General features: G+C 35.6%; 2 protein-coding genes across 5 annotated transcripts; both read right to left on the reverse strand.

The window, feature by feature from the left end:
- Positions 1-188: 188 nt before the first annotated feature.
- Positions 189-12,553, reverse strand: LOC112501690 (T-complex protein 1 subunit alpha-like). Its single transcript, XM_025105387.1, has 17 exons — positions 12,353-12,553; positions 12,203-12,267; positions 10,599-10,688; positions 10,393-10,479; positions 10,202-10,261; positions 9,983-10,033; positions 9,656-9,751; positions 9,204-9,269; positions 8,901-9,118; positions 8,244-8,340; positions 6,704-6,790; positions 4,154-4,288; positions 3,150-3,254; positions 2,478-2,606; positions 1,882-1,985; positions 716-806; positions 189-629 (listed from the first exon to the last, which is right to left on the reverse strand). Exons 1-17 carry the CDS (start codon positions 12,426-12,428, stop codon positions 543-545), a joined length of 1,644 nt encoding a protein of 547 aa, XP_024961155.1. The 5' UTR covers positions 12,429-12,553; the 3' UTR covers positions 189-542.
- Positions 12,554-18,187: 5,634 nt separating this feature from the next.
- On the reverse strand, positions 18,188-24,470 carry LOC112501697 (histone H3.v1). Of its 4 annotated transcripts, none has more exons than XM_025105399.1 (10): positions 24,260-24,470; positions 23,681-23,777; positions 23,367-23,584; positions 22,480-22,594; positions 20,159-20,260; positions 19,955-20,081; positions 19,409-19,845; positions 19,141-19,271; positions 18,900-18,992; positions 18,188-18,593 (listed from the first exon to the last, which is right to left on the reverse strand). In XM_025105399.1, the coding sequence occupies exons 2-10, from the start codon at positions 23,699-23,701 to the stop codon at positions 18,482-18,484; spliced, it is 1,356 nt and encodes a 451-aa protein (XP_024961167.1). In that variant the 5' UTR covers positions 23,702-23,777; positions 24,260-24,470; the 3' UTR covers positions 18,188-18,481. The 4 variants fall into 4 exon arrangements, with proteins under 4 accessions (XP_024961167.1, XP_024961168.1, XP_024961166.1 ...); XM_025105400.1 differs by having other exon boundaries at positions 20,159-20,251; positions 22,477-22,594; XM_025105398.1 differs by having other exon boundaries at positions 22,477-22,594.
- Between the last annotated feature and the right edge of the window lie 1,181 nt (positions 24,471-25,651).

Raw genomic sequence — 25,651 nt, forward strand, 5'->3', positions numbered from 1 at the left:
GCAGATCTGATCCTTGCAAAAACCAGAACCCATTTTTTCATCCAAACCTTGAATCTTGAAGCATGTTGATTTTTGTTCGAATGGAGATGCAAAATCTAAAAGCATATTGGATTTGACCTAAAAGTGGGTTTGCAAAAGATATGTTGGATCTGACCTAAAAGTGGGTTTGCAAAAGATTTGTTGGATTTGACAAATAAAACATAATCTTGGTTCAACAGATGATACAATTACAAGTGTCTGAAGAAGAAGAATAACACCATTTCATCCCCTAAAAGTTGGAAATCTTATAAAAATCCAACTTCTTTTTTACCAAAAGCTTAAATGGAAAGGCCAACTCTTAAGATTTTACTACATAAAACCCTGTGGTTGTGCCAAAACCATCACCACCGAACCAAACTAAACCAAACCAAACCAAACCAAATCAAATCGAACCAATAAAAGACTTTCCACCTCACCAACGCTAATCTTTCCAGTATCAAACTAACCAAAATTACAGTAGCCGAAGACTGCCAGTCATGATTTCTAGTCAGCAAAAAGTAGATTTAATCTTGACCATCTTGACTCTCATCCTTCACAAGTCTGACCATGTCATCGATTCGTAATATTGTAATAGCTGCTTCGGTTGCAAACTGATAAAAAAAAGTGAAACTTTCTTTAGTCTTTAGTACTTCTAGGATTCATGTACATAAGACATTTTTTAACTACAAAACATTACCTGTAGGATCTTGATTTTGCTCATTGCAGGTTCAATCACACCAGCTTCCAAGTTGTTACGGGTGGTACCCTTTACTAGGTCCAACCCCATGCTGCAATTCAAATGCAAATAATACATCATCATCGAGGGACATTATTCCAATAATATACGAATATAACTGCAAAGATTAGACTGGCTACTTCCGCTTAAAATAAGGCACCAATCCTTTGGCCTTCCTAGTGTCCAAAATGGAATTGCCCCAACAATCACAAGTGATGGGTCCCATAACCTTCGTCATCCACAACAAGAAGCCTATCCCAAACTAGTTGGTGTAGGCTAATAATCAAGAGTTCAAGACCAATGAAAATTATAAGATGCTGCAACCCTTGTAGCAAATGTAAAAAAGGTGACCCTCCTATGACATTGGGACAAGAATTTAGTCCTTCCACACGCCTGTCCAACACCCTACACTTACTATATGACTAGGAACCTCAGCAATCTCTCCTGTCTTTCTGTAAAACTTATCACAAATAATAGAAGACGTCATTCTTAAGGACTTGTCTGGTAATGCCGACCAAATATCCCACTCACCTACCCTGCAATGTTTTCACTTGAGAAAGCCCGTTTGTTTCAACTTGGACTAAAATATAGGGTTACCCAAACCCTCCAGGCCTCCATTCGCATTAAAAACTCGTCTAGTTGCATCAATCAAAACCATATCATTGAGAAGGATCATACACCATGGTATATCCCTTAAAATTCCAAAAACAAACTTAACCTGTTTCACTTTCTTTGTTTCTTCCCTTCTTAGGGTGGGTTGTTTCTTATTCACATCCACGTAGCTTATTTCACAACTTGAGGTATTAACTTCACATTCATCAAAACAAAACCCTGCTATGAATATCTGAGCTATATACCTTCACCTAAGACAGAATGTATAAAAATACTAAAGGAAGTTCTTAAAGGGACATAGCTAATCAATGAACTCATTTCGGAAACGATGCCTTAAATCCAAACTTTAACAGCAAAGCATCTATTTAGGAAACAGAGGTTTCAAATGATTCCCCCCAATTTGCCAACTTTCACCACATTACGAGTTAACAGGTCACAATGTTGATGATGACGCAACCCACTAAGAGGTTTAGAAATGTAAATTGAAAAATGAGACCAAAGAAGCAGAATATTACCTTGAGAGATGCTTCTTATCTGCCTTAGTTTGTGCAGTATGGTGATAGGCACGAAGTTTGGCAACCAAGTCAGTTGCATCCTTTGCAGCATTGACAGCAAGAACCTGGAAGGGTATTATAAGTAGTCATATTTAAACATTTACCCAGAAAACTGAATAGAAAACCTTCCTCCCTAAACAAATGATCCTTCCACGACGAACATACAAATATATATATATATATATACATATATATATAATTTCAATATCAAAATCACCATAATTCTCTTTTAACATATAGTTTACGAGAATAAAATATCTTTTTGGCACCATCCCATAAAGACTGATATTAACAGATCTCATAAAAAAAATCGAGCTATTGCATGTGAAATTTGATGTGCATGCATTTTGAAGTATGTGATTTAATAAGCTAAAACTGATGAATGATGATTATAAGAATAAGTCTATTTAGAAAGGAAAAAATTGTAGCAAAATTATAGTAAAATATTTGCAACCAAAGAATTTAAAATTTGCATAAAATTTTGGAATACACAAAAAAATACATTCTAATTCATGGCAGAGATCATGTATTTTAAAAATAAATTAGTAGCACAAAACCTTTGGAATGATCAACAATGATTCAGCAAATTCTGCAATTGCCAACTGCTCCCGAGATCCTAAAGTTGTAGCAAGATACTCCAAATAGACAGATAAGGCAGCCTCCACTGCACCTCCACCTGCAACCACCTGCTCAAACAAAATTTATGGATCCACACTATTAAAAAGAGAAGACATCAAATTCTAATCCATCTCATGGTGTAAAATGAGGATGTCTGAAAGTCTACAAACTCAAAACACCAGCATAGCCTCAAAATGACAGGATACACAGGATTCATTGAAATGGGTCATATTATGCTGTCCATGTAGCACAAGGTACCAGCCTTTTTAACTAATTCAGTCATGTTCATTTAAGTTTAAGAAGTTCAAACAACTATTTAAGAGTTTGATCCTTGTACAAGAAAATACGTGAATATCACATTTTCAGGTGGACCAACAAAATAAAAAAATGTCCACCATTAACGAACCAACGACATCAACATTTGTAATCAATACATTGTACATATTCTGAATCAAAGGCAGGAACCATTTTAACCTATTGCAACCAGCATTGATTTTAAGATAACGGAAGCAGTTTTAGATAATGGAAGAAAGAATGTGCATTACGCCATGTATTGATGTTAAAAATCATGCCAATACCACATTGAAGTTTACATATAAATGTGGCCTTACCGCATTGGATTCCAGAGTCCTTTTGACAATACATAAAGCATCATGCAAAGCCCTATCCATCTCATCAAGCATGAAGTCATTAGCACCTCTGAGTATGAGGGAAACCTGTTTGAATGTAACCCAAGAAAAAAATCAAGATAAAAACAAAATATGCACTTACGAAGACACTACTATAAATAAGAAATCACAATATGACCTTCCAGTGTCATGGTTCTTGACATTTTCTAAAGATACAGATGATCGACATACTAACATGGTTTTGGTTTTTTCACCTTGCACTTTACTTTTTTGTAGAAAGTAGGCAACCCATAAGTACACCATAATGACGTGTTAGCACTACAGACTAGAAAATTTTGAAGTGTTCAAACATTAATATTTGTAAACTAACATATCATTGTCATATCCTGTTATATTTTCCAAAAATTCCAATAAAAAAACATATGAGATTAGATGGATTTTTCAATTTTCTAACATCTTCTGAAGTGAAGTTCCAACTGTACTGCCCCAATTCCACAGCTAAGGCCCACATTGAATTTTTTACAAAAATTAAAAAATAAATGTGATTATGAGTGGCAAACTAGAGGCTATCTTTGTCATTTTTTACACCAAGGTGGACTCTTTATCATAGAATGAGTGTGGTAATACCAGTAAATAGTGAATCCAGACCCTACAGGGCTAAGTATTGGCATATAGTACAGGGTATGACCGCTCAAAAACCCTCTTCAATTTCATGTGCTTACATCTGTATGGGTTGGAATTTGAACAAAGGTTTAAACAATGCCTTCTAACAACGGTTTAAATAATAATAGCATGAGAAAAAATTTCCTACTTTCCTTGAAAAGTTAATCTAACTTCATTTTCGTCAAACTGACGACCTAAAAACAGAATGTTTATTTATGTTGGTACCTGATGTTTGGAAAAAAAGTATCACTGTTTAGAAGAAAATGGATCTGACAATTGCATGAATATCTTACAGTTTAACAACAAAAAGACTAATTACATACCGCGCTCGAGGTTTTGGTTCCCTTTATCATTATTACATCGTCATCTGCGATGCGCTCCTCTACTACTTCATCGGCATATCCAAGAAAAGATGAATCAAATGTTTCCTCTCCTTCCATGTCCGCAAATGTTGAAACCTGGACAAATGGCAAAAACAGAGGTCCATGTAGACACGGGATGATTAGTTAATAATATCCATAAAGTGGAAATTCCAACACCGAAGAGAATAAGAAAGCTCATCAAGCATCAATAAATACCTATCCACATTGCAGATCAGAACTATATATTGCAAAGGGATGAACTATAAGGTGGACTGGATGCATGAAAAATCAATGTAAAATAACCCATTGGCACATAGATAGCAATGGTTCTATATAACCACAAGGGTGGTGCCTGATTGGTATAAGCTTGGGCTCCAAACTTAAAAGTACCTGGAGGTCCCATATTCAAATCCAGAGGAATAAAAATTCCCCTTGTGGGCACGGAGGTTCAAATGCAGTGACTCTGGGCTACCCACAAAGCAGGTGGTTGCCCTGGGATTAGTCGGCTCGCATAGCAGGTTGGATATCCAGGTTGATATAAAAAAAAGAGGAATGGTTCTATACCCATACAACAGATCATGCAAGCTGCAAGCACAGAGTGGACGACTCTAGAGCAACTAAATAGCCATAGAAGCACAACTGTGAGCATGGGCAGTCGGTCTAGGCAAAAGAAGAAGGGAAAGAGAATAAAAGATTGATCTCCTATTGTAAGCAAGACCCTAATCTAAAGCCAGAATCAAAGGCAATGCCACGGGGAAGTGAAAGGTGGCATGAAAGTAGAATCAGATTCTCCGAAGCAGACTGGCTTGAATTCATGTCATGCTTGAAGACTGCTTGAAAGCTAATCCTGCCATCCTTCTTGCTTGACTGACTTTCAAAAAAAGCAATTCCACCGAGGAAGGATCCATGAAATCCCTCAAACAAAGTTACAAAGATACAAAAACCTGCAGATGTATTTTCTACTTGGCTTATCACCTACTCAACCAAACAGCCATAGAAGCACAACAATAGCCAAGAATAAGTTAGATAACTATAAAATGTAGAGCTCTCTGGGAGACTATGACGTCATCAACCATCATCAAGAGGCTGAAAGAAACCCAACTACCAACTCTTTGGTTAAGAAAATAAGCACATAGAAAGTCCTGTGTCTCTTTGAGGTTTTCCTACATGTGATAATGGAGCTATGCTGTTATATCGGTCAGAATACGAAATATCGGTCAGAACCGATATTCGATATATCGGTTATATCGGTGATATATCGGTGATATATCGGAAATAGCGGTTAACATAATATTTCTTAGAATTATATATATAATATGCATTAATTAGAGTTTAGAAGTCTGAAGACTGAAGTTGAAGTCGAAGTGTGAAGAAAAGTCGAGACTAAAGACTGAAGAAGTCGAGACTGAAGTGTGAAGAAGAAGTCGAGACTTGAAGTCGAAGTCGAAGTCTGAAGTTGAAGTTGAAGTCGAAGTATGATTTGTGAAGAAAAAGTCGAGATTGAAGTTGAAAGTGAAGAAGTCGAGACTGAAGTTGAACGTGAAGAAGAAGAAGATGTTGTGGAAAGATTCAGACCTAATTTAAGTTATCAGCCCAAAAAATCGCTAAATATCGGAAAATATCGCTAAAAATCGCTAAATATCGGAAAATATCGCCGATAATATCGTTCCCGATATTTGAGTTCCGATTTTTTTTTTGGAGCGATATCCGATATATCGCGATTTTAACAGCATAGTAATGGAGGCTCATTGATTAATCATATGGCCTCGTCACGGTAAGTGCAAACATCATATGAACTCAGTAGCATAGGCATATACAGCAACGTCTTTGTAACATACATGCATCCAATATGAAGTATCATCAGGAATATCCATCCTAGTCACTGTTCATTCAGAAGAGACTTACTGCACCTTATATGAGAAGCAAAAGCTCAAACCAAAAATTCCAGGGGAACACATTAAACCTTTTCCAAGATATCTACTCTGAGAGATGGAAGGCTTCAGAACTTGCTATGCCTCCATTAAATGGGGCCAACTTATTGATCTTCTTTCCTCACCTTCACCCATTCAACAAGATTCAAATATGCTCTCCTGATCGTCTTTGCCTGATTTTATTTTCTCACCCGAAGACATTCTGTTTTCCTTCATTCAACTACAAGGACGCCCCATTCTGTGTTTTTATGCTATAATTCAGATTAGAAACTGCAGATGCCTCATATAGCTTCAGTTATTTCTACTTGAATTAATAATTTACACAAGAAAAATGTTGAACAAGACCCATTGTAAGCATTTTGACAGTAAATACAAAAATGCAGTTTTTGAACTGTTAGACCAGGAGTGAGGTGAGACTGAGAGCAGTTCTGAATATCTTAGCAGAGCATTTGCAGCAGCGCTCTAATTGGTATTGCCTAATGACTACTATATAACTATCAGAGTTTAAGAGATGTCAGATGAGAAACAATAAGCTTCCAAGCATTTAATATAGTTAAGATTTCCATGTTGAGAATCTTACCGCAGTTGCACCAGTTGCCTTTGCAACATGGCGTAAATCCTCCTTCCGCACACGTCTAACAGCTATTGCACCAGCCTCCACAAAGTACTGTACGTTAATGCAAGGAACATCGTTACAAACAATACAAAATTCTTAACATGCCTACAGGCATCAAGAAATATCCTATTAAAATACAGTTATGGCAGCATATAATAGTCTTAACGCAAACGAAACAGACTAAAGAATATAAAGTGCACCCACATGCATAGGAATTTGGTTGCGCCATACATCCTACCACTATGGCATACCATAAATGTTCACAAATTTCAATAGAAGCTTATGATCTGCTGGTCCTAAATCTTTTTTTCCTGCAAAACATATCTCCCGCCTAATAACCTTTCATAGTGGTCACACATGCATAGGAATTTGGTTGCGTCGTACTCTAGTTATGCACACAACCTTAGTGGAAACATTGGAAGATAAATTTGGGTATGCCCTTAGTGAAAACAAATTGCTACATATTCCCTTGATTTTGATACCCTCTGGTATACTTGATTATATTTGATACTTTGTGATATTGCACGTTGTAAGTTGTAATGATTTGATTTTGGATAAGTAGAACTACTAACCACCTATTGGGGTACCATAGGCACATCATTATGGCACCAACAGCGCAAAGCTACCAGTGGCAGTGTGATGAGTTCATGGTGTCTCCTCTTTCGTGCTCTTGTCTTGGTGTGACGAGGATTTTATTTAGGAGGCGTATTGGTCGGCCCTAGCAAATTTGATTTGCTGTAGGGCAGATGTCGGTGCAGTGTCAATGCCACATCATACATTTTGGTACGTGTGGCTCTGCAATCCAAACTACATGGCTTTATGTCAGACACTTGTGGTATTGCTTCGTGTGACATGACACGCAAGCGTATGCGTTTTCGAGCTTGTTTCGTCCCACTATGTGATTGATTTGAATCTGGTATTTGGTTATGTTTGGTAAGGTTTTGTACTCTTATTTGCTTGAAACTCGTGGTTAATATATATACACACACAAACACACACATATATATACATATGTGTGTGCTACGCGTGCGGCTCGGCCATTTCCTCTCCGCATCAAGTAATAGGGGGGTTCCAGAAACTAAATGAACAAGAGTAGATCAAGCTCGTGATTCAGGAGTATTTGAGAGGTTTATCACCGTTTTAGTTACTATTTGCTTTATTTATTTATGTTATTGAATTAGTATTTTTCAAAAGTTTATGTTTGGATGGCGTTGGCTGGTTGAAAGACACTTTTGAATTTCTTATTGGGCACTTTGAATTTTGGAGGCTATGTTATGGCTCGATTATGAACTTGAAGGAACTTCTCTTCCTTTTGGAATGGGGGTGTTACAACACACATGCAAAACACGCAACAGGCAGCACTAAGCAAAAGAAGGAATGTTCAAGCTACAGCCAATAACTGAAGTTATGAAACCTAGGTGGGTAAGAACTTACATGCTATGATAACTTTTCACAAGCAATGAAATTTACAAACAACAATTCAACCAAAATACAAGTAATATACCTTGAGTGCCATGTCATCAATCCCCTTTGTGGTCAAAATGACGTTAGCTCCAGCCTTGAGAATCTTCTCAATGCGTTCTTTCGTCATATCAGCTTCCCTGAAAGGGCCATAACAAGTAGCGTAAAACTATGCATCACCCCTACCAACATAAGCTCTTCCTTCCGAAAACAAAATAACAACAATAAATAGCAAACAAAAAGTTGATGCATACACCAATTTAATTGCAGTTGGTTACCAAGTTCATCACGCAATAACATCAGTATACAAGAAAGTGGTGACGCAATTTGACTTCTAGAAGCCAATTTTCAATCTAAATGTACAATCCGCACAGATCAGTAAACTTTAAATTATGCAAGACTAAGGGAAAGTGAATGTAGGGCTACACTAGCTATAGTTTTAAGGGAAGTTTGGGCAGCAGGCCGTGCACATGTATGTGTGTGTTTTTGTGTAACTTAATCAACAGGAGCAGCTGCCCAACCAACCTCAGTTTGTTTTCTAAAATCAAAACAAAATTAAAAAAATATAAAAAGTTTACAATTGCACGTTCCCATCCCAACAATGAAAGTGTATCCATTTATGGAAGTGAGTATATATATATAAAGATATAAATCCCTCGTTAAAAATCTAGGCACAAAAATAATTTCAAAGTCTTGTCACCTTTGACGGATCTTCTCCAACTCCCTTGGGTCGGTGACTAATACTTGAACCCCCAATTGCATTTTTGTCTTTTGAAGATTAAAGTCGAGACATGCAATCTTTGCAGGAGCAACTCTCATAGGCATTCCTTGTGCTGCACGGCCAGTATTAAGTGCATAGCCTTTTAACAAGTAGCTCTCCTTAGCACTTTTACCATGAGCTTTAAGGATATTGATTCCCTGAAGAGCATAATGGTATTTAATAGATAGAATTTTTGCAACAAGAAGCATCGCATAAAGTCTTGTTCATTTTATTGAAACGAACCTTGATTGGATACTTAATTTCACCCCGTGCATTGGTCATTTTAACGGACTGTACAGCTTCAACAACCTACAATATGCAAACAGTCCATATCTTTAGTATCAAAAGAATCACTCATTTGTCCCACATCAAATATTTCTTTCAATATTGTTTGTCCGGTTGCCTTGCAACAGCACAACACAGAGCTACCCCTAATCATCAACCTGCGAAACACTCCAAAGGTCCCAACATATACTAAAAACATGAATGTTCTAATTTTCACTCTCTATATGCTGGAAGGGTGCATGTAAAGTGAGACTAAACAAGTATCTTTAAAATGAGAACAATAAGCAACAGCATCTATCTCCATGTAATAAGAAAGTGAGAAACTAACAAACCCAAAAGAAGGCACAGCCTTCGTTAAACATATCTAAAACATTAAAAAAAGTTCAATCTTCAATAATTCAAAAGCATACCAAATTGGCAAAGAAATCACTGTCACTCGCTAACAATTTTGAGGACATGCTTGTCTTGGCACAGTTTACAAGAGAATCTTTTCCAAGCTTTTCAACCTACAAAATGCAAAACAATATACCAGTTAAGATAAATGAAATTTAGCATTGATCTAATCAAACTAGAGAAAGCATCTTCCTCATCATGCATCATGATGCAAAAAGTTGCAAACTTGCAATACATTGTGAAGATAGGACATCAATTTAACACAATCCCCATGCATCAGCAAAATCAATACTAGTAAGAATCAAGATTTGCATACTCCCAAATTACTGGCTAAAGATCGTTACCTTAACTGCCAGCTTTTCATCAACATATTTGCATGCTTCTCTCATTGCAAGCTGCCAATATAAAGAATGCTATATGTGAGCATGAAAATTATCATAGAGATATTCAAATCATTAAATCTTAACCACGCAATTATCAAGCATTTGGAGAGCATGATAGACAAAATGGTGAATTAAGAATGAAGGGAAGCAGAAAAATTCAAAGAAATGAAGAGCACTCACTCTGTATCCACTAATGATGGATGTTGGATGAATCTTATTTTTGACAAGATCATTCGCTCTCTGCATAATTATCAAAAGAGTATCATTGCTAAGCATGTTATCAATTAACTCCAGAGTTACATTCTGCCAATGTTATCCTTCCATAATCACATACTGGTCATAACAAAGATAAATGTGCTAGAAAATAACACCTTAAGTAACTCGGCTGCTATGATGACAACAGAAGTAGTACCATCTCCTACTTCTCGATCTTGAAGCTCAGCCAACTCAACAAGTACCTAACAAACATCATGAATTTAAAAAGATCACATATTTCAAATTGACAAAGAAAAATAGTTTCATTATATAAATAAAGTAAAAAAACAATCATCAGGAGATACAATTCTCCATGTTCCACCTTGGCAGCTGGATGTTCAACATCCAACATCTTGAGAATTGTGGCACCATCATTTGTAATGGTTACATCCCCAATATCATCGACCAACATCTGAAATACAAACTCATATCAACAACCATCAGAGAATAGAATTTTCATAAAAATGCAAAGATGGAAGTATTTTAAGAACATTAATGAGTTATATAAGTCCAACAGTCCAAGTCAAATTGATAACTATCTAACTGGTAACTTTTATTCTAAAGACGTACTTGATAATTACAGGGTAAGAGCACAAACATCGATATATGAGGTAATTCTTTCGAATCTTAAGAACGTAAACTTATCACTAAATCATTAACCTATCCTACAAAAGAACGAAAATGAATATTACCCTTCATACTCCATTATACCAATTGAGTTTCTCTCAATATATTTTTTCAAAGGGTAACTGTAGACCCCTAAATTTTCCTAAGGAAACAAAAAATTTACTCATATTTAATTATTTATCTTTCCTAAAGTACATTAGTTCAAGTATCATGACTTCTAGTCAAAAGACTTCTGAGCGCAAGGGTCCCATTTGTTTATACTATTTTCTTTCATCCTCCATTTTTGGGTTCATCATAGGTTCTCCATCTTCAAGTAAATAGAACCCATATGAAAAGAACACGTAATGGCCAAAACCAATTGGACCTAAGTGTTTTTTGCCATCTCATAGTAGCAAAAATACATGCAGGCTAAGCTTTGCTCATTTGCTACCTCCATCTAGTGATACAGTCTTAAAAGCATACAGATTGGTCATTGGTCTTCAAGATTCACTATCATTTAGATTAAACCATAACTTCAACATCTTAGGGAAAAGCATGGCATTACGCGTTAAATCTTCCCATGGTAGACTTAAGACAATCAGTACTCTCTCATGTGCTTAAAACATCTGGTAAGAAACCAGCTACGTCCATGACTGACAAAGTTCAATTGCAGTTTATCTTAGTTAATGCCATCAGGAGATACATTATACATATTACAAATTTACACCTCTTGATTTCAAGGTTGATCTAAAAAAATTATCCATCAATAATTAAAGCTAGCCCACTATTAAATGCTAGAAGTATTCAAGATCAACTTGAAGCAAACACACTTGCCAAACAACAACAAAGTGTATGCTAGACAACCCCAACAATAAGGCAACACACATAGTCACATCCCCCAAGGGAACAAATGAAACCCTCCCCCATTTCTGAGAAATTACAAAATGTCCGATCGTAGGATTCACACATGAATAAATCCCCAGCATCCTCCTGGTCCTGGAATCATAACATTTCTACAAAACATAGAACAGTATAAACAAAAATCAAATGTCCCGCTTAGAAAAAAATTCTGGTGTTCTCTTCAATGGGTTTCATTTTTAGCCTACCCAGCCTAGTTTCCATTGTTTTTCTTCCTCCTGATACAAGCTTCAGAATTCAATTGGCAGGCAGAAACAAACATAAGTACAATACGTGAATGCAGAACAGATATAATAACAAGATTGGATGCAAAACCCGCACATCTTTGTAGAAATATAAGAAAGGCTAAACCAAAATATCAAAAAAGAAACTTCATAAATCAGATATGAAGATGCCACATACCTTGTCAAGTCCAACAGGACCAAGTGAAGTCTTCACTATATTTGAAACAGATTGACAAGCCGTAACTACACCAAAAGAATCATAAACAAAATCGTTCGTGTTATACATTTCAATGCTATTAGGGTTTTACAGAGTGCGTTTTTAACTTACTGTTTTGGGTGCGAACATCTTGACCAGACTGACGATCCCCAAGAATATCAAGCGTCTGCGAACCACCCATCGACATCGAAGGAGATCTTAATTATAAGCGGATCTGAATGTAATGGGATTTTTCCAAGAACCCTAACACCACGCTGCAACTCTTTGGAAATGTGTAAATCTAGTAAACCCTACTACACTTCGCTCCACTAAAGCAGCAGGTTCTCTCCCTCGTAAATCGGTATCGGCTTGTTAACTCCTAAACCAAACCGGGCCGACCCGGAGTTCAAAATTTGTACATTTTATCGGGTTTTTGTGAGATTTTATTGTAGATTGATATAGAAATACTTGAAGGTATTCATACAATATAGTAATATATATCTTGATTTTAGTGTTTTTTTATCTTATGTTTATGTTATAATACGATTTTATATGATTATGAGAAAGCGATAATGTATTTATGTTAACAAAATATAAATTTGAAATTCTCATAAAAATTTGAGAAAGTTTATTGATGTTAGTATCAAAATAACTATTTAAAAGTTCTCGTTTTTTGGCCTTATCTTGCAGGCGAGTTGACAGCAGAGAAAGACTAGGCATTCAGGCGATCCCCATGCTTTCGCACCGCAGCGTCGGTATGGAGCCAGAGAGTTGCCTTTGATGGGTGGTGTGTATAGGGTCCGAGTACATATTCACCGTGATACATCGATGTAAAAGATTGATCCATTTGGATCTTGGTCTGTGATGGTTATTCCTTATTGGCATTGCTCTGTAACAGTTTATTTTCTTCTAATGGTTTCTGTCATCAGAAATTCTGTTCTTAGAGGAAGTGAAAACAGACTAAAAAGGATAGGAAGGAGACTCGACCTTAGGCGTAATTTGTTTAATTCAATTTTTTTTATTATAATTTAATAACAAAGTAATTTATTGTCGGTTTAATAATACAATTTTTTTAAGATAATAATTAAATATTATGTTAGAACTCAATGATTATCTGAATTATATTTTAGATTTTTTATATTTAAAATAAGATGTTTATCATGTATTTGATTGTGTTGTTCTTATTACATTTTCTTCAAGCTATATTTTGATTTTTTTTATATACAAGTTTACATAAAACGTATTTTATGATATAATGGTGTTACAATTGATCATGTTAAAAGCAAGTTAAGGTTGAGAGGTAAGTGAATATGGGAAGAGATGGATATAAGTCGAGAAAACGACGACGTGTTATATATAAAATGCAAACCAAGTTATTTGTACATCCGTATAAATTATCCTCATCTGTCGATTTCATTGATACAATGATTAAATTATTAATTATATCAACAACAACAACAACAAACAGTTATCATTGATTATAAGAGGCCATAAGCCAAAAATGCCAAAAAAGTTATAGTTCTATTTGCAACAAGTGAATGAAATTACGAAAATACTGTTATCTTATCAATTTGGTTAACTGAAAATCATGGTAATTAACAACTTCCTAATTTAACAGGTATTTTTATCGTTAACCGTTTAATTATGTTTTTTCTATTTTTCTAATGTGTTATTGTGTTTTTTTTTTTGGTCAATGGTTTAGTTAAAGGCAATTATTTTTATTTCATGTGAAAATGCATTTGTTTCATGTATTTCTCATCTTGATGAAACTGTTTCATTAAGTTGTTCAATGAAATTGTTTAATCTGATTAGATTGTTTCATGAATTTTTTTAGTCTTATTAGATTGTTTTATGAAATTGTTTCATCTGATTAAACTGTTTCATGTAATTTTTTTCTTAATGAAATTGTTTCATATATTTTTGTTTCTATATAAAATTGTTTCATATATTTCTCATTTGATGGAATTGTTTCATGAATCTATTTCATGAAATTAGCATCCATAATAGTGAGAATATTATTTTATTTTTTTACAAAAATAATAATAAAATGTGTTTTCTAATTAAGAGGTTATAATTTAATATATCAAAAAATAAAATGAGGGTGGTTACTGATATGCATTGATTATTCAAGGCATAAAACACACATTTCTTTACTTTTAGGTAGTTTATTTTATTTTATCCTAACCTCGTCTTTTTTATTATATTGTTTTTCATTTGTTTATACTTGGAGCTAAATTAAGTGATTAGCTTGTCTTTGCACCATTAGAGTAGCAAATTCTTAAACTTGAAAAGCCTATTGTTCTGTGCGGCAACATTCCATCAGCATTGACCTGTTAGAAGCGGCTTTTTGGAAGGACTTTATAAATTCAGTTGCTGCTTAAAGAAGAAGACAAACTTTTGTTGAACTTTTGGTTAAAGATTTGAAGATCTGAGTAGAAGACTTTTTGAAAATTCTTTTTGTATTTGATGTGATACTCTTTTTTGCTTTTTCACCCTTTGTCTCCTCTTTTGAAACCATGATTTTTCCTAGACTTTTGTCTTCTTCCGTGGTGTTTTTGTATAAATAGGGCCTCTTGGAGCTCTTTGTGGGATCCCTTTCATGAATTTCAGATATGTAGCTCATTAGCATATTCAAGTTAGAGGTCATTTACCAAACGCTTATTCGAGTAAGTGAACACCAAGTCACATTATCTTACCGGATGAATATGGTAAGGACCAATAATCTCACCCGGTAAAAGCAAGACAAAGACCAAAAGTCTTACCCGATAAGTGAGGACGACAACTCTTACCACGGTAAACTCTTACAGGGTAAATTGTTGCTTACGATAACGTTTTGGTGGACTAAAATATTACCCGGTATTTAATGATAGTGTTAAATTTTACTGATAAACGATTATCGAGTAAGTGTTTGGTAAACAACCCCTTAGTTATTGAATTTCTTTAGAAAGTGTTATTTGATATATATTGTTGCAAGATTGTTCTTACTTTATTTAATTTTCGCTTTTTACATCCAGTCATTAATTATTTTATGTCATTTATATTTATGTCTCTACTTTTTTGTTTTATATATTTTTTGTCATTACTTTCCGTAATAAGTAGCTAATTCCATTAGCTTGGGTGTAAGACAAATGGTGGAATGTTAAACTGAATGAAAGTGGACGTTGTTTCGCAATAACAACGTTCCACTATTTCATTCAAGTTTTTATAAAAACCAATGACATTTTTTGACGAGTTGATCACTCTGAAAGTGTTAAAGTGTCATGGTTTTAGAGATAAGTTATTGAATGCACGTCAACTTGAATGATATGAGAGGTAGACTCAAGAAAGTTGCCGACAAGGAGACTTTTCATTTATATCTTTCAAACTAATTAACTCTCGACAAGTTGGTCGCTTGTTAAAAGTGTTAAAGTATGGTAGATTTAAAGATGAACTACCTAGAACACACACCAACTTGTATGATATATGAATCGGCTCGAAAGAGTGATTTTTAATAAAAAGATTTTTTTATCATATATTTTGAAGGCACTGTTTTGTCACTATTCTTGATCCGGATACCACATAGAGATATGAGTTGAAAGCTATAATATAGTGCAATGGTGGAAGTCCAAGAGAAATACCTTCAAAATAGATGGTGGAACTAGTTAGGACCTACTGCATGTCGTAGCATTCCTACAATATTGTATGCTGAAATTTTTGTTTACATTTCAACACAAGTCTTACACTCATGCTACCATTTTATATTCTGTTATTTCATTATTGTTAACTCAGATCCAACTGAAGTATTCATTTTCATCATCTTAAATCATTTTTTCATTGAACTCTTATTAAGCATTTTTTTCAAACATTTATACTATCTTCGAATTTATATTTCATTCAAAAATAAAAACATTATCACTTTCTCAAAACCACATAAAATCGTATTATATCGATAAAGACAAAACATAGAAACTAAATATTAAAATCGAGATTTATCTCGCTACATTGTATGAGTACCCTTCTAGTAAACAATAATGTATTAATTCTTTTTACTAAAAGTTTAAGTTAACTGATTAGTATTTTTTAATAAAATAATTTGAAAAGGAATTTGTAAAATAAAAGGGGGCATTTGATTAGCAGATTCTGAAAGAACATGTTTGGGGTTGTTCAAAGGACTTCTGTTGATGTTAACCCAAAGTCAAAATAAGAAATAGAAGTTTGAAACCATAGGGACTAAAATAAATTTTTTAACAAATCACAGGGACTAAAATGGTAATTTACTCAAATAGAAAAGAACTACCATGACACCACTTCAGCAATCCCGCACGGCTCCCCATATCCGGCGCGATCGATCGCCGTCTCCTTCCTTTGCTTGAAATCGGGCGACATCCCTTCCCTCTTTAGAAAACCGGCGATCTTCTACTCGAAGAACACCGGAGCCCGGAGGTATCGATCCCTTTCCTTGACCTGCGACGGCGACTTGTCCTCTCTCTTAGTCGAACTCCGACGCGTAAACCCTAATCGCGTTCCTGTTATATTACACTGTCATTATGCATATGTGTTTACTACGGTTGAATATACATGCATAGGTTCTATTCCGATTGCATTCGATCTTCTCCATTTGAAACTAAAACCATTTCCAACTGTTTCCATTCTTGATTCCCTTTTTCTACTCGTCACTCTGTGAGTGAGTTAGATTTATCCATGGTTGGGAGCATCTAAACCGCACAAACCGTCATTGCTTATCATAAAGCATGGTTTAAATCTTTGTGTTACGGTTTGCGTTTTGCATTTTTACCAAATTGTAGTATCCGGTATCCGAAGTTTCTATCAAAGAAGTAGAAAAGTGATCCTAGCACTTCATTTAGTCAAGATTTGCGGTTTTAACCGTAAAATACCGAATAATTCCTCGCATGGTAATGGTATGCTGAAAATAGATGGATAATTTCATAACTTTCACAAATAATTGACAAAAAAGTGCATGTATGAACCCACATGATTCATATATGAAATATATGTCCATATGTGAACCCATACACATTTGAACCCGTGTGATTCACATATGAACTAATTCACATATAAACTATGAGTTTACATATGTACTTGTTTGCCACTTATTTATAAAAGTTACGAACCTACGCTTCTATTTTTTGTATGAATAGTCAAAGCCGCAATTCTTGATCAATCTTAGCCATATGAAGTGTAGTATTGTAAATATGGGGCGAGCATCCTTCTTCAATAACATCAGTAAACAAAGCGCAAAAATGTGAAGTCATACTCCCCTTTGATTTAGGAAATAGAACGACTTTCCTAAGGAAAAAGATCAACCCGGTTTTCTTGCCACTACGAATTCGGTGAATCGTAATCTTCATTTTTAAACTTATCATAAACACTTTGTACAATTTCTACGTAAATTGTGAACATATACTGTTTTCATTTTTACCCTCCTGTTTCACTGATGAACAATAACTAATTCATTGATGAACAATAGTTTGAACACTTGTCAACAACAACCTGCTACTACACTTGCAAATTGCAACACACAATAAAACTGTTGGAAGAGGGAGAGGCGGGGAGATTAGTTCGTGAAGATGAATGGGTTGTTTATTAGAGAAAGAAGATATTCCAGATAAGTGGTAGTGGTGATTTTGTCAATAACGGCAGCAATAAACGGTGACCATTAAATCAAATACCGTATTACGATTATAGCAAGTGAGAGTGAATTGGTAAACTTTAGTTTTGTCCTATCTTATTCCACCTATTGAAAAAAAGCATCTATTGTCCCATCAAGGTCGATGGTCCTTGCCCATGTTGCACCAAGCATAAGACCACAGTGGCTTTTGTCCTTTTTTTGTAATCCCATGTACCAAGCACAACCTATATAAGTTAAGTATGGGAATGTAACTTCAATGATCATTTTAAGTTGACTTAAGAGGAAAAAACTTTTCTGAACCATAGAAACTCATTTTTCACAGCCAAGATTTGAAGTAATAAAGCAATATACCAACATAAAAAGAAAAGGAAATACAAATAATTGTAAGGAAAAAACAGTTATGCTTCTAATTTAGAAACTGTGATTAAAAAAAACCCACAAGTATTATGAGCAACTTTCTAATGCATAATCTCTTAACTACTTGATGGTTTGGGAGAAAATTTTGGCATAATGCAAAGTCGCTATTGCCCAAAGAAATCAAAGCCAGGTCTTCCTTGACCTTCCTTACACACCATTACCAACAGGGTTGTTTTCACGAAATTTTGCCTACATTCGGTACCATTGTTCCGACGTTATCGTTGGCTAAGCTTCCGTTTCTTCGCCTCCTTTCTCATCCGTTCCCTCCGTTCTTCTTCTTCAATTTTCTTAAGCTCTTCTTCGTCTTCCTTCGCAGCAATCCTCGCACTAGATAAACATGGAGAAGTAACAGATTTTGTAATTAGCGTAAACCAAATCATCTATCCAAAAAGACTAGAGTCGTCGTTTCCGTGAAGACCTCTGAATGAGCAAAAAGGAAAGAACCAATATTTGTGAATCTATTAGATCATATGAGGGTTGTTGAATAACCTCATATTTGATACCTAAGTAGTTGAATCATCGTTAGCATGCCAATGCGGTCGTGTGTCAACATGTATATCAAATGCACAACAGCAAGCGCATGGAAGTCGAAAAATACAATGCATTGCTATGCATCTCGTCAACTTAACTGACCTGCGTTTCTCCTCCCGCATAATGTCATCAAAACCAGCCTCCATGTCACTATCATCATCATCATTAGCACCACGGTATCTGTTGGGATTATATCTGCAGAAAACAATCTCAAATCATCTCATTATAAGCAGACTCATCCTTGGTTTCAAGAAGATAAGTGAACCACCCAATCTATATATACGGACGCCTAATTCAAAAATGACAGAAGCATAAAGAAAAGTTAAGTAGAAGGTATGTCTACCCAAACATGCTTCTGATCATACTGATGGCGTTCTCATCTTCATCATCATCATCGAATGGCCGCGCTGGTCTTTTTTGTGGCCGTGGCTTTTGCTGTGCACTAGCTGGAGGTCTCGCTGGTTGTTGCTTTATCTGTCAGTTGTACAATCAAGCCAAAGCATGTTACAGCTCAACCTTTTACGTGGTACTCCCTCCGTCCCAAAATAAATTTCCACATTTCTACTTTAGTTTGTCTCAAAATAGACGTCCACATGAAGAAATGGGAATACCTGAGGCTTAGAAGACAACATGGGCACGGGCTTTCTAATCACGTTCCCCTTGCTGGGTCCCCGATCATCCCTCTTGTGTTCCAAGGGTTTCTTGTGAGTTGCTGGTAGCGGCCTGGAAGGAAGAGGTTTGTGCCCAGTGGGTATGGAACCTCTACTAACTGATGGAGAAAGCACTTTTTGTTTGTTGGCCACTGGCATCTTTGAGGGTAACGGTCTCTGTCCTAACGGCCGGCCAGGACCACTCCCTTCATTTCTACCAAGTTGTTTCCTAGATTCTAGCGATGTAGGAGTTGCTTTACTGGAAGTACTAGGCCTCTGACTCTGTGGAACTGCTTTTGCTCGCATTTGGCTAGATGTAGGCAAGGGCCTCCTCTCATCACGACCATTAATCACTTTTCTAGCACTATTATTCAGTTGTCTTTGTGACGAATGCGCCTCTTCAGCATATCAAAAGCTCAATATAAGTATTTTAAACTAGCGCACTATGAAATGGGTTCTCTCTGGCAAGATTAAAAAAAACCAGGTAAAACTGGAAGAGAAACATACCGGGTTTTGGAGCAGACACACTTTTGGGAGGATTCTTTATAGGAACTGGAAGGTCAGCATCATCCGACAATAGAAATGAGTAATCTCTCGTATCCTTAAGCATCTGGATTTTCGCTTTAGGTTTTGCCTAAAAGGTAAAAACAACGATGTGAAAATATCTGTGGATCAAAATGAACATATTAGTCAGATACAACTAAATCTTACCCAATTGTCTACTTTTCGTGGCTGCCCACTGGGTCGAGGCTTGGAACCTGCTGGAGTTGAAGAACCACCCTTGTTCTGCTGCTGCTGCTGCTGCTGCTGTTGCTGAGAGGCCAGTAAGGAAAATAACTCAGTTGAAATAATTTTGAATTGTATGTATCTCTATTCAGTGGCAGCTTATCACGGGTATTTATATCGCATTTTAGTAAACTACGGACATCATCAGATAGTAAGATCGCTTCAATTTTTTCAAAATGACTTGCAAATGCATTTAAACAAATGTGTGTGTGTATATATATATATACATACATATATGATATATCCAACTACGCAGGCATATTAATCAACCAATAGAATCATGTCTCCAAGTGATACCCCAATGTAGAAAATGTCAGTTCAGAGTCCTAGCTTGTTAAAAGATGTACTGGATATGTGTTTATTTCGCTATCACTAACAAAATAACCTAATTTGGCCTAAGCTATACGGAGTCATGATTGTTTCAAATCATTATAACCGGTGGTCCCAGAAAAGACGATCAACCACCACACATTAAAAGAATAGCGAGTACACAGAGACAACTTGGAACATTTTGTACACAGACGACTGGGCACCCTCTTCTGAATCGATAGAAACTGTCCTCTGAGTTAAAAGAATAGAACAGATGAAGAGAGGAGAAGCGAAGAGAAGAAAATGTAGCATCTCTGTTCATTTTGTCCACCACAAGGCTCATAATAGAAACTGAAACTTGTAACAGAAACCTCAACGGAAATGAAGTTTACTTGCATATTTGTTCCATGCTAGTAATCATAAGCTACAATCTGTTTCAAATTTGGACAGAATTCTAATTTGTTAAGAACCTTGAATTATTACGTGAAAATTGAGCCAGATTGTATGATTTCTCCCCTGAACTGTATGAGAGCCGTTTTGGTGGGGCGTACTAAACCCACTAGGGCACCTTGGCAGTGCGGTCTCCCCCTAAGACCGGGAATAAGGAATCTATCATCAACGTCTTTGGTTCCCGGTGCCCTAAGGGGCAGACAGCTTGCTAGTTAGTGTGAGCCAACGGAAAGGAAAGACTTGTTCCCTTTTTCCTTTGATGACAGAGATTGGAATCAGCTCTTTCAACTGCTGCCTAATCCCCCAACATGCTCAAGAACCGAGAGCATAGAAAGAGTGGATCGCCTCTCTCAAAGTGATATTGCTAGGATAGATAATAATATTATTTCCATGCCGTTGTATATGAACAAGGAAATTCACATATAATATGTGGTGTTAATAAAAATTCAGCTAGATCGATTACATGCTTATATTTGAAACTTTTCAGCCTTCGTAAATAACTTCAATCAATTCCTTGAATGCTATTTATAACCTTTTTATGATATTTCAAGATATGTTTTCTCTTGGTATTCATAATACCCAAAAAACATAAATGGTAGGAAGGAAATGAAGAGCTCTACGCCTCAACTACTGCTAAATGCAATTAAGAACGTGGTACTTTAAGGAGGTCCCCTCGTGTGTTGCCTCGGCAGTAGGATGGCGAGCATCCATAAAGGAGGTCATGGGTTCAAACCTGGACACCACCACTTATTGTGACTCGCAGTGATCCACCTCCCCATGATGACTGTGGGCCGATATAGTGGGGGGTGCTGTGGAGGGTGACGTCTATGGTCTACCCTTTTTGAACATGTTACTTAACGAGCCTGGGCCAAACATGAACAAAGCTGTTCAACTATGGGAGAGAGAAGAAAAATGATTTTTATTCTGTCCAATGATTCTGTCAAAATCAAGGAAGGGAGTGCCTAAGGGTGAGAAAGTGTTGAAAGATCATCATATGTTTCTTAATCAGGCAAAGATAAATGTGGTGTAGAAATTTTTCTCCATAGTTATCGGTTAAAACAAAAATCCTACAAAACATTTTAAATCTGAAGGATGTAAACTACAACTCTATAGAGGATAGAGTATTATCAAAATCCATAAGAGTTTCTCTTGTGAGAAGAGGACACTCCCTAGGGCGTGTGTCCACTATAAATGTAGGTGGCAAGCCTGTTAACCACCCATATACCACATCATTCACTCCATTCAACACAAAATGTTGTACGCAAATCTCACACCTTACTTGATCTAAGCACTCAGCATTATACTTGTTTAATCTTGAGAAAGGACTGGCAGTTCGCACAACTATTTCCTAAATTAAGCACTTCATAAGGAGCAATAAACTTCAGCATTGTAGTTGCTAGCATGAAAGTATAGAGTACAGATGCAGTCAAGTTCACCACCCACAGTTTTAATGATTAAGAAGAAAAAGGAAGGAAAATGCATACAACATTCTTGGGTTTTGGAACCCTTGCCGCCAAATGTGGATTCTCCAACAGTGACTTGCTTTCTTGAATTACTCTTTGAGCAATGACTGGTTGTGAAGGCCCAAAAAAGGACCCAAAGCTGCAATCCATAACAGAAGTAAATGCCAGATAGTATTACTATAGTGGAAGTCACACTTCAAAGGGCACAATTACCTTTGGGTTGTAAAATGTTATCTTAATACCTATGGGAAAATGAATGGGACGTATAAGAATTCATTCCTTTTAGCCAGATACAAACAGAGAACTAAAGTCCATAGCAATTAGAATAATTAGTACTCATAATGCTAAAATTTTTGTTGGGTCATTCATATGTAGTAAGGACTATAGATCATAACAACTTAACCTTCAGTGAAACTTTCACTTATATGCAGATTAATGAGTTAAGACACATGCATAAGATGTTTGTATGAAAAGACTTATTAGTACGATAGATTCATGGTGCGCAATCACAAGTTACTAGAAATATACTCAAAGATTACCGATCCCAATATATCCCATAATACCAACAAAATAACAACATTAACATTTTACCTTTAATTCTTTAAATGAGCTGACAAATAGTAAATCTCGATGCTCTATCAACCATCAGAAACATAAATAATGAGTAAAGTCTTATAGTTTTGATGGCACTATGGGTACAACATCCTCAGCTGAAAAAGTATACAGTGTCATCAAGGATAGGAAGCAAACAAAATGGTGAAGTTCTGATATGCTATGACTGTTTAATTTGATCAACATTCTCACTGAAATAAAAGTTCAACATCTAAGTTACTAAAAAGTAAAAACCAAACAAACAACACTTTAGAATAAAAATGTGCATCCAGACTTTTCTCTAAAAGGATTGTACTCACTTGTCATAGGGCATTTTCTTCTTTTTCTCCCGCAAATTGGCAAGTCCGGAACCTGAATCCTTCTTCATCTTCTTTCTAATAGAGTCCTTCAATTTTTGTCTCAATTCAAGGTATTCCAATTCTTCCTGTGTAGGCAACCGATCCTCTTCATCTTCTTCTTCATATTCACCAACCTCTTCTTCCTGGTCTTCACCTTCATCTTCATACTCTTCATATTCCTACATGAATGTAACCATAAGCAATGAAGTAAACTTAAAGAAAACCCCCCTAAAATATCAAAAATAAAATGAAAGATGAAGTCCAAAGTGGCTTACATCTAAATCATATCCTCCCATTGTCCTTTTATATCTTCAATCTTCAACGGTCGCCTAACCAACACTTCACTAGATTTGGAGGCCTTTAAGGCACAAACTGCATAACCCACCAGCATAAGATCAATCCTATCACCCGTATAAGAATTACAAAATGGGATTGATATCTGAAGGGGGTGTAGTCAAAGAATAAAGCTATAGTAAATATTAAGTAAAAAATTAAGCAAATAGAAAAACTCGATTCGAGGGATAAGACTTTTAGCTAAATTAGGGCATAGTGCTAAAATCAGAACCAAATTAACAGTTGCCATCTAGAACCCACATCACCAACGAAATCGCAATGCCAGAAATTGAAGGGGGGAGACGTAACTCAAACTCGACAAAAGAAGATAATCAAGTTCGTGAAACAAAGGAAGTTCGAACTTTCTTGATTTCACATTGCAAGATGCAAAATTCTTAATCGATAATAGCTCATCAGATCATCAAATATACAATTTTTTTGGAAACGGTAGTAATTTGTGTATGAGATCAGATAAAATAGCGAAAATAGAACGAAAGAGTTAAATTGAAAGACGAACTCACAAGAACCCTAATAATTTTCGATTCCGAGACTTCTGAATCAATCCGCTCAGTTCTTCAGACTTGATCGATCAGAAGACATGACCATAATCAAAATGGAAGCACGCCGATCGGATACGGTTACAATCCGGTGATGGTAGGAGATAAATCTCGGTTAACTTCCCGGTGATCGATTACGGCCTCAGCCCTCTTTTCTTCTTTCCTTTTATCACCCCGGTTTGGAGCTATTTATAACCGCGCAGATAATTTTTTAGCTGTTTTGTCTATATTACAAAATACACCCCTGATAATTTCGCTTAATTCCATTATTTCCTTATACTTTGTGAACTATACATATATTACCCACGTTAATGGAAAAGTGATAAATTTTTCACGATTTTGAGATGTTCAATAATTTTGTTTTCTTATGATATATCTCTTACATATTATTTGTAAAAAGAACTTCTACATTTTCAAGATGCTCTCAAGTAGATATAATCAATATAAGTATTAGAAATAACATAGTATTATTTGTTTTCCGTCTACTCGTAACGGGGCAGCTGCCCCCAGCCTCCCATCAGGCCCCTTCCCGGCTACTGGATCACTCTAGTGCTTCAAAGTATACTTTAGGAAAGAGGTCCAGGTAGCTCATTGTGATTTACAAATCTTATTTTTTAGAATGTTAAGAATGAGATAAGCAATCTTAATCATTTGATAAGATTTTTCAATGGTCAAAATCTTAAGAACGATATATGTAAATATATACAAAAGTTTGACTAATTTAAAGAATTTAAGTAAGTTGAAAGGAAATTTTGAAACTTCTGTATAATTAAAAACACTACTTCAAGCCACCCGTTCTTTTTTAAAATTTCTATACACTTTGTATGTTTAATTTAAGGTTCATGATGATATGTATTTTATAAAATTCACATATGAATTTTAAACTGTTTAGAATCTCGTTTACAAGGTGTAATTTGATTCACATGCAAATTATGGTTAAGATTCACATGTGAATCTATATTATGATTCATGATTTCATAAAATGTCATAGGCTCACGATTAAAACGAAGTTATAGAATTACTTTATAAGTTATGTTTTGAATATTTAATCAAAACTTAACTTTATGATAATAAGATATATTAGGGGGTGTTTGGGATTGCTTATTTAAAACAACTTATGTTTTTTTGTAAAAGTGTTTATTAACTTATGTGGTATCAAATCGGAGTTAAATAAACCAATGTTAAAATTGTAAACTGGTAATAAATAGTTTTTCATAAGTCATGAATGATTAACTTATCAAAAACAGTTTATTACCAGTTTGGCACCAGTATAAATAGTTTTTTTTTCTTATCCAAACACCAGAAAACAGATTATTACTGATGTCAGACTAAAATAAGTTAAAAAGCAATTTTTAT

This window comes from Cynara cardunculus, unplaced genomic scaffold, assembly GCF_001531365.2.
Source record: "Cynara cardunculus var. scolymus isolate 2C unplaced genomic scaffold, CcrdV1 Un_Scaffold_483, whole genome shotgun sequence".
Classification (NCBI taxonomy): Eukaryota; Viridiplantae; Streptophyta; class Magnoliopsida; order Asterales; family Asteraceae; genus Cynara; species Cynara cardunculus.

What these genes read in the sequence shown, in the direction of transcription:
- LOC112501690 (XM_025105387.1), bottom strand. Translation starts at nt 12,428, where the DNA reads ATGTCGATGGGTGGTTCGCAGACGCTTGATATTCTTGGGGATCGTCAG. An exon ending in CCATCATTAGTGGATACAGA is followed by an intron (nt 10,034 to 10,201) that starts GTGAGTGCTCTT and finishes TTATATTGGCAG; the next exon opens with CTTGCAATGAGAGAAGCATG. An exon ending in GTGATTTCTTTGCCAATTTG is followed by an intron (nt 9,270 to 9,655) that starts GTATGCTTTTGA and finishes TGCATATTGTAG; the next exon opens with GTTGTTGAAGCTGTACAGTC.
- LOC112501697 (XM_025105398.1), bottom strand. Translation starts at nt 23,701, where the DNA reads ATGGGAGGATATGATTTAGAT. An exon ending in TTCCAAAACCCAAGAATGTT is followed by an intron (nt 20,261 to 22,476) that starts GTATGCATTTTC and finishes CTGGCCTCTCAG; the next exon opens with CAACAGCAGCAGCAGCAGCA. An exon ending in ATGCGGGAGGAGAAACGCAG is followed by an intron (nt 18,594 to 18,899) that starts GTCAGTTAAGTT and finishes ATGTTTATCTAG; the next exon opens with TGCGAGGATTGCTGCGAAGG.